This window comes from Notothenia coriiceps, unplaced genomic scaffold (assembly GCF_000735185.1).
Source record: "Notothenia coriiceps isolate Sejong01 unplaced genomic scaffold, NC01 NC01_scaffold00037250, whole genome shotgun sequence".
NCBI classification, from domain to species: Eukaryota; Metazoa; Chordata; class Actinopteri; order Perciformes; family Nototheniidae; genus Notothenia; species Notothenia coriiceps.
Genome location: NW_011369951.1, coordinates 7393735 through 7402620, shown reverse-complemented (window position 1 = coordinate 7402620; position 8886 = coordinate 7393735). Strand labels below are relative to the sequence as shown.

The following is an 8886-nucleotide window of genomic DNA, read 5'->3' as shown; positions in this document are numbered from 1 at the left end:
GTAACACTGCCATGTTCCAACCATAGGGTTCCAACTCTCGCGCTGTTTTGCTGATGGAAGTGTCAGAGTGTCAACAAGCAGCAGCATACTGTCCGGAGCAGGGAGGAGGGAGTCCAGAGGATATTTAAACGTCGGTGAGTTTACTCACATTTATGATCATCCAACGTAAAATGTGGTATTTTGCGAAGTTAATTCAGTCAATTTGCATGAAGCGTGATGTTTTTGGGCGATCGTAGCTCAGTTTATGAGCACAGCTTGTTTAGCTTTAGCGTGCTAAAGGTTAGCTACTAACTTGGCGGACCAGTGTGAACGGCTTCGGTTAGCATTAGCTTAGCTTGCTGTGTTGTGACTGTTATCTACAACACACGTTCCGCTTGGAGAGGCGAATCCGTTCGTCCGTTATAGGTAATTAGTTTCCATTAGGTAAGCTTCCACGTTCTTCATAAAGACACGGCTGTCAGGTTTCAGTAATCAAATATATTGGTGTGGTTAGCGATAGGGTTATGCTAGCTAAAGGCCCGTCTCTCATAAAGTAGGGGCTAACGGAAGAATTGACACTTAGGTTAACCTATCTACAGTCCGTAACCTAAGCCAACTAGCTAGCTACACAGCGGAACGACCTCGAGTGAGAGCCAGCTAGCGCCAATGGCTTGATGACACTGTGGGGTGGATTGCATAGTAGCTTGCTTTGGCTCTGCTGCCTTGTCGCTCCCGTTTGGCGTTAGTCCTTGATTTCCTGAAAGAGCGAACCTATGTTCCTTCAGGCCGACAGTCTCCGGCCTGTTTACCTCCTAACCAGTTGTCTCTAGGGTGTTTTCTTTAGTGACATGAGAGCACATGCAATTCATGGGGCAAAACAGATTGTAGTTCTCAACAGGTGAATGGCAGTCATGCTGTATAGTCTGATGTTGTAGTGTGATACATTAGCATGTTAAAAACACAAGCTAACATAAATAATAGTCAGACTTTGAGTATATTCTGGTTACACTATTGACATTCAATTGCTTTTAAAAATTACCAGAAATGAATAGCTTTGTGCCTAACTTGAGCATCAGCAGCTGTAATGCTCCATATGTATAAAATGATACAGAAAATAACAAGTTGCTCTTTTCTTGCTCTCTTTTGCAGAACATTTGTCTGAGATGGGGGATGATCGACCTTTTGTATGCACTGCCCCTGGATGTGGGCAGGTATGAATTCTGAACGCATCGATTAATATGCATCTCTTTATAACACCCTCTTTCACTCTATTTACTAAGCCTCAACTTGAAAATCTTAAACACATCATTGCCTGTTTCTTATTACGGCATGGGCTCATTGCAATTTATCTAACAGCTAACTTAACAGTTAATGTACTGTACAAATGCCAAAGTAGTCAGGGATCATTCCCTACTTCACTGTGGACCATCTGCACTAAAGCAAGTGTTATTGTTCATCTTGCATCATCTATAAAAAAGAGCTTTTGATGAATTATTAGTCACCTGTAGCAAAACAGTAGTAGTAGTACTACTAATGCTATGCTTTTCTTTTTTACATTGTATACTATTGTATATCTAAATGTATATACTGTGTTATTTTCTTTGCAGAGATTCACCAATGAAGACCACCTGTCAGTCCACAAACACAAGCATGAAATGACATTAAAATTTGGTCCTGCCAGAACAGACACTGTTATAATTGCAGGTAATTCCAATATCATTGACTTAAGAATTTGTTACATTAAGCTGAACTGAAGAGTTATCAACTTCTGAATGTTCTGAAGCCCTGTATCAATTTACTACGGGGATGTCTGTTGTTGATAGGGAGCAATTTATGTCCTGTAACCCCCTGAACTAACATGATCTATTATTTGTTTCTCTGATCCATTTTTTGCAGATCAGACACCCACACCCACACGTTTCCTAAAGAACTGTGAGGAGGTTGGGCTTTTCAATGAGCTAGCAACCTCCTTTGAACATGAGTTTTCCAAAGCACACGAGGACGACCAGAGGAATAGAAGGGTGAATGACTAGAATACTGTTGTTTTCCGTATAACATAAAAATAGTGAGACTATTTTATTATTTTACATTAACTGAAAGGGTATATTCATCTCCTGCTCTATTCAGGCTGCACCTTTACAAACACCATCTGAGGTAAAAGTTGAGGATGATGTTCCTTTACAAGTGGATTCCTCCTCACCTGGAAGTCCGGATTCCTCCTCCAGCATGTCAGACAACAGCAGAGACTCGAGCATGAGAGGAGGAAAGGTACAGCCCCCAAGTGTTATTGCATGCTGATAGCACGCTGGTTCATGGATTTGCTCTTCTTCATGAGTTGCCATTTGAAAATCAATAATTTGTTCTCTATTCATGCAGTCATGGTATTATTATATTTCTCCCCAGGAGATTCTAACGAAGCTGGTTGCCAGCTCTACCCCCACTCCAACCATTGTGCGCCCAGGTTCTCTTCCACTTCACCTTAGCAATGACGCGCTAAACCCCACTATGCCATCTCCAACGTCTGTCATCACTCAAACACCGCCTTCCAACAGACAGCTCGGGTAATCTGCAGTGTTCACATTTCTTGACTGTATTTGCTCAACATCCTAACATTGAGGTTGTTCCAGGGAAAATGTACACTGTCTTGGAGTGCTGTTTGATATTAGCATGTGGGAACATTGGTATAGTCTACTTTTATCAAGAGGTTTGGTCAGAAAATGTATTTGTCAACACACATTGCTTAATTTGTGTATCTTTCCCACTTCTGTGTTTGTCTGTTTGAGGTGAAGTTTATATATTTCTCCATCATTCTCTGCTTCCTAATCTACAAGCGCAGTGGAAACAGGTGTGGGTGGAGGCTAACTGTCCTCTTTAGCTCCATATTGCTGCAATTCTCCAGAGACTGGCTAAGTTACCCTACTTTTGAGAGATCAAATAAAATCCCTCTCAAAAGGATACCTCACCCACATGTTGCTCCAACTGCTTTTTCTTTGGGTACAGTTAGCACTAAGAGACAGAGATTGTGGAACAAATAAAATACTTTGTAAACCTGGTTCTCAATCTGTATTTTGTCGAAGGGCACAGAACGGAGAATTTGAGAATGTACTGTTCTTGTCAACAGATCCCCAACAAGTGCATTTCCACTGGTGAGGCACCTCCCCAATGGGCAAACAATCCCTCTACTGCCCAGTCCCTCTCAGATGACCTCCGTTATATCTGTAAGCTTTTTTACAAAACGTGGCACAAATGTATAAAAAAGGATTCTCTTAAAATGTACAATTTTGTGTCTGTTTCTCTCTTTCTCTCTCGTCTATGTGTGGTCATTTGTAGCTTGCGAGGCCATTGAACTCTGTGCCTTACATCCCTGGGATTCCAGGGCCTCCAGTTGGCGGAGCCAGCAGCGGCTCATCCTCCCCGTCTGGGTATAGCCTGCACTCCGAGGCCAAGATGGTGAGATGGTCACTCATGTTGGCATAAGTTTGTTGGAGGCAGGCCCTGAAAAGCTGTTTTATTGTGTGACAATTGCTTCTCTATATTGCGTCTTTTAGTGAGCTTAAAGTTAAATGTTCTTCATGGAGCGTTATTTGTGTGTCTTTATAGAGGCTGAAGGCAGCTCTCACTCACCAGGGCCCAGGAGCACAAGATGGAGCTGGTGGGGGGGCAGGATCTAACCCTGCTGTCCCCCAGCGACAGGAACAGAGCCAACAACCATCTCAAAACTCTGACGCACCATCACCTGCCCAACCCCAGGTAATACCAATACACATGAGAACCTTGTATTGAGAAGACTATCTAATAATATCATAATAATAAGCCATCTCTTTGCCTAAACAAGTATATCAAATATTATATTATAATAGTATTTGTATTTATTGAGCCAGTGTTGTAGATAGACAGTTGAGATAGACAATTGATGGTTTTGATTATTTAGTTGAATTTATATTTATTATTATAAATGATTTGCCCAACAAGGTGAAGTGAGATTTTTGGATTTACTTAGGTTTTTTATTTGTCTTTGCTCACTGCACCTCCCTCCCCATCTTCCAGGTGTCCCCTGCTCAGCCAACAGGAGGCCGGCGGCGGCGAGCTTCAGAGATGGACCCTGATGAGAGGAGGGAGCGCTTCCTGGAGAGAAATCGGGCGGCCGCCTCCCGTTGCAGGCAAAAACGAAAAGTGTGGGTTAACTCTTTGGAGAAAAAGGCAGATGATCTGGTCAACATGAATGTCTCTCTTTCGGTAAGTCGTCCACTTCCCAATCAAGGGTTGTATCCAGAATTTAAGCAGGGTTCATATTCAGCTTGGAAAAGTGTGAAACTTTTTTCAATTCATAATTAATAGCTAAACAGCGTTTTTGGGGTCATTCATGAGGATACTCAAGATGATGGAAATTCCCCTTGCTCAACTTATTGTGTGTTTTTATCCTATATAATCCCATCCCTGGTGATGTGTAGGATCCATGTTTAAACATGAACAGAGATTGGTCATGCAAATGATTTGGATGTTTTGTGTTGCCATCAGAATGAAGTGGGCCTACTGAGGAACGAGGTGGCACAGCTGAAGCAGCTCCTCCTGGCCCACAAAGACTGCCCGGTGACTGTTATGCAGAAAAAGGCAGCTTTCTTAGGTAACCATTGAGCTGCAAACAAGAATCCTGGGCTGTATCTTTTTCTTTCGTCAGGATCCATCTATCACCTCATCCATCTAATGTGTTCTTTTTACTCGCTCACCTCTCTTAAGGGTGAATGTTTCTTTCTCTGTCTATAGCTGCAGGAGGAGAGGAAAACTCCAGGGATACTTCCAGTGAACCCATCGGCTCCCCAGCGGCGGTCATTCAGCACGGGCCGTCACCAACCGCCTCGGCCTCCAGCCCAGTTGCCACCATCAACGGGCTGAGCGTCCGTGCTGCAGAGGCGGTGGCCATGTCGGTCTTGGCCGGCATGGGGTCAGGCCAGCCGGGGGGTGTTGTAATGGCAACTCAGTCACAGTCGGACCAGAGATGATGTGCTGACGCAGGTAGCCGGTATGAAGTGGCATTCTGAGGCAGTACTGGTGATGTAAAAGAGAAACTCACCCTCAAACCCCACCCCAGACTAAGATACACTCGTCCCCTCACAGCCAATGATAATCACACAAAGACACGGCCCAGTGCCTCCGTCAACCCTCCAGTCCCAGCAGGCTCCCTGTTAAGAGACGCTTGGGCACTCTCTGTATGTAAATATGAACAACACATCAAACACTCGCTCTTAAGTGTGTAGTCATTTCTTGTTCATTAGTGACAGTTGAAGGTATACATTTGGATGAAAAGTATGTAGGAAAAAGTTAATTTTACCTAAAAATAAATGTTCAGTTCAACTTCAGTCCCACACACTGGCTGTGATGAGGTTGGTTGCTTTCCAGGCTGACAATTGTATTTTTCATTTGTATGAAAAGATTGTTATGCCTGATACTGGTATTCGACATAATGTTTGCTGATGCAGTGAAAGTATGGTGAGAGATTGGCTGGCTGATTTCAGTAAAAGTCAGCCTGGAATTTTTTTACGTGGTCTTTTTGTTGTTTACTTTTCAATCTGAACATTTGTGTTCTCTTTAAACACACATGACGGTTTAGTCAGCCGAGTGCAAAAAACAAAAACAAATTGTCGATGTGTGCACAGTTTATCCTGTGAGTGTGTGCCTGACTTTTTTTACCATCAATTTTAACCTAATTGGAATGTATGTCTTTACATTAGTCGTGTATGTATCAAACCCTATTGACTGCATGGATTACTCGAGGCTGAAGAATACCACTGTTTGTGCTTCATCATACTATTACTGTTTATTGTTATGCTTTTCTTCTGTTTTAAACATCAATTTACTGATGCAAAAATTGTCCTCGTTATATACGGATTTAATCCTCAGTCCTCATGTAACACTCTTGAAATAGTTAGCTTTAGATGGCCTTCAAATGATAATCAGACATAATAGATAATAAATCATTTACCCTGGCATTTCATTTGAGGAAAAGAGTAGTGCAATATATTTTTCTATTGAATATCAATGTTCTTGCATTTATTTGTTGTCTGTAGCCCACCCGGCAGCCGCTGAGAGGGTTTTCATCCATTTCAGTTGAAAGCTAAAGTTATGAGGTGACCAGAGGAAATGTAATGAATATTTTTGAATGAATGAGATTAGTGATTAGTGCAGATCTGTAGAAACTTACAGATGTCCTTGTCCTGGGTGCTTTCCAACATTTGAAAAGCTGTCTTGTATCATGATAAAGACTCTAATAGTTGTGCGAGGTGCTTCTTTTGAAATTTAAGTTTTGAAATGTATATTATTTTATACCGCAGTGTACTTCCAAGACTATCATTCCCCCCCCCCTTGTCATTCTGTGTTTTATTTTTTTAATAACGTCATTGTTTTTAAGATGTTTATTTTTTTCTCTGTGGGCATGTCAGGCTTTTTTTCCCATCATGTGATTTGTATGTCCCTTTTTTATTTTAGTTTAAGAGCATAGATGTCTTGAACCACATGAAAACATGTTTCTATCTGTATGGAGAGTTTGTCGAATACTCAGGCTTCAAGATGGGAAAATTACTTGTGTATAGTCTCAACTTATGAATACATTGTCTTGGGCAAATATTAAAAATAAATTAATGAAAAGGAAACCATAATCAGAATGTTCCCACCTATCCCCACTTTGTTCCTCTTGTATTGCAGAAATTGCTGTGTTCAGCCTCCCAAATATGGACATTTTTCTCTTTTAGTTCATCATTAACTTACTTCCTTTTTATAGAAAAAATGATTAATTGAGTAATTAATTGGCAAATGAAGATAATTGCAACTTGCAACCCTGCTATTTAACTTGAAAGTTGACAACTCTAGAGTTGTGCGTACATCTTCTTTCTACAGGGCCTGACCCAACTGAGGCCCTTGGCAACATTCTGGTATGACCCCTTACCTGACACTCAAATCTTAAGATATATGAATATTCACATTACATAATATAAGGTTTGTATAAAATACGAAATGTAGAAAAAAATCAATGTATAACAGAGCATGGGCTGTGCTGTAGTTGCTAATGATCAAGCATGTTCTTTACTAAAAAACGTAAGCAAAGCACCCATATATCATAGATGATGCTATTACAAACAGCTGCATTTGGCTCATTTGAACCAACTCCCCCAGCTCACCTTCTACACATTTTAAAATATAAATTATATTATGCTATGGTTTGGCTAAATACTGTTGTTATTGTTCAGGATAAACCTTTATTAATCCCTCTAGCAAAAGTGAGGTGTATGTATGAGCAGCAACAGCATCAAGTGTAAAACACAATAAGACGGATACGTTTACACAAAGAACATAATACAAATATCAATAGAAATGTTACAGTATAAAGGAATTGCAATGGATGACATGTTCATCCTTGTTGCCTAATGTATCAATTACAATTATATATTTAAGAAAAATGTATTTCAACCATTCTTCATTAAATAATAAACTTAGTTTTACCTTGTACACGTTGAGCACATGGATTTATAAAGAGAAGAGATGGAGCGCAGACATAATTTCCGGCAGCCATCTTTGTTTTGTTGGGCCACAGCATGCCTACCGCAATTGAAACAGTTTAAATATATTTAACTTAATCTTTTATTGGGTGCAAGGATGTTTACTTATCCTCCAGATGGTAATGTGACTTTTTCTAAGAGGTATTTAGTAACCTAAGGTATTAAGGGTTGTTTTAGGACTATAAGAGTTTTTTTTCAAAGTTTAAACTGGTTATTTTATTACTGGAAAGCAGAAGCTAACTGTTAGCTTTGGGGCTCCGGTGTTATGTTAAATTATGAGAGGCATAAACTGGGGCTAGTTTTCCACCTGAGGGGAGGGTGGCAGGTGAGTTGGCTCTGGAGGAATTCTGTTTCTCCTCCCAGCTGTAAAAACACAACGGCAGAGGGAGCAAAGAGCCCGCTTTACAGTCCTGTCACAGCAATTATCGTCAGCCCCGGTCATGTGACTGACAGAGTGACTCCTCTGGCTCCGAGTTGTTCCCATCTCCCACAGTCATGGCGGTGTCGGGAAGTCGCGAAGATGGAGTAAACACCACCACTGCTTCATCTTGATTTTATTTTAGCTTCATGCTGGACTGTATCTACCGTCATCCGAGATATCGCAAACATCCCGCAGGCTGCTGTGCTTCCAATGATGGCCGACCGCAGCGTTGATCTGTCGGCTCTGCCTAAAGAGGTCAGGGACCAGCTGGCGGAGTTGGATCTGGAGCTATCCGAAGGTAAGGTTCCCATACAGCGGGTTTAGTAGTTACAGCTGCGGCGGGGATCAATGCAAAAGGAAGTGAAAAGTGTACATCTTGTGTGTTTACATGATCCAGCCACAGATAATCGTCCGGTTGAGCCTCAGTGCTGCTGCAGTGCACGACTACAACAAATTATAAAAACACACTGACCTCCTTTTGAAGCTGTAATTTCTCCATGCAGTATCCTTGTTGCTTTTATAGCACATTAACACATTTGTTTGCATAGATTACGACAGATAATATAATACAATGTGTGTTTATGTTTGTCATTTTGCATGTTTTAGTTTTTCTCCCACCATTTTCTTGCTTTGATCCATATAATTTACCTACATACAGTCATACAGTGCTCATCATCACAGCCATATAAGCATAAACACTCCTGTCGAAGAAAATGGGTCAAGTTTGTCATCCCTGAGGCCCTGTATGTGTGTGCACTGTGCAGCCTCAGACATCAGTGGACACTATGATGCTGTGGCCCCTCCAACACTCTGATGCCCTGAACCCTGAAACTGCAGCAAATATATAGGAGGGTTATTTATTTTAGAAGAACGGCTGTTAAAAATGGGAAAAGGGTTGTTATGCAAGTCTCCCTCCTCACACTGTGAATCACAGTG

At 41.3% G+C, this 8886-nt stretch overlaps 2 protein-coding genes across 6 annotated transcripts in view; both read left to right on the top strand.

Moving 5' to 3' along the window:
• The first annotated feature begins 64 nt into the window (after positions 1 to 64).
• Positions 65 to 6632, top strand: LOC104966822 (cyclic AMP-dependent transcription factor ATF-7-like). 5 transcript variants are annotated; one of them, XM_010796126.1, is made up of 12 exons: positions 65 to 134; positions 1129 to 1190; positions 1587 to 1683; positions 1876 to 2000; positions 2107 to 2247; positions 2383 to 2540; positions 3101 to 3197; positions 3310 to 3429; positions 3580 to 3729; positions 4027 to 4215; positions 4498 to 4603; positions 4744 to 6632. In XM_010796126.1, exons 2-12 carry the CDS (start codon positions 1143 to 1145, stop codon positions 4977 to 4979), a joined length of 1467 nt encoding a protein of 488 aa, XP_010794428.1. In that variant the 5' UTR covers positions 65 to 134; positions 1129 to 1142; the 3' UTR covers positions 4980 to 6632. The 5 variants fall into 5 exon arrangements, with proteins under 5 accessions (XP_010794428.1, XP_010794425.1, XP_010794429.1 ...); XM_010796123.1 differs by having other exon boundaries at positions 1861 to 2000; XM_010796127.1 differs by having other exon boundaries at positions 1861 to 2000; positions 4717 to 4832.
• Positions 6633 to 8004: 1372 nt separating this feature from the next.
• Positions 8005 to 8886, top strand: part of LOC104966808 (disco-interacting protein 2 homolog B-A-like) — an 86082-nt gene continuing 85200 nt past the window's right edge. The window contains exon 1 of the mRNA XM_010796108.1: positions 8005 to 8248. Within this exon, the coding sequence (XP_010794410.1) occupies positions 8161 to 8248 (88 nt within the window). The 5' untranslated portion in view covers positions 8005 to 8160. The remainder of the gene's footprint in view (positions 8249 to 8886) is intronic.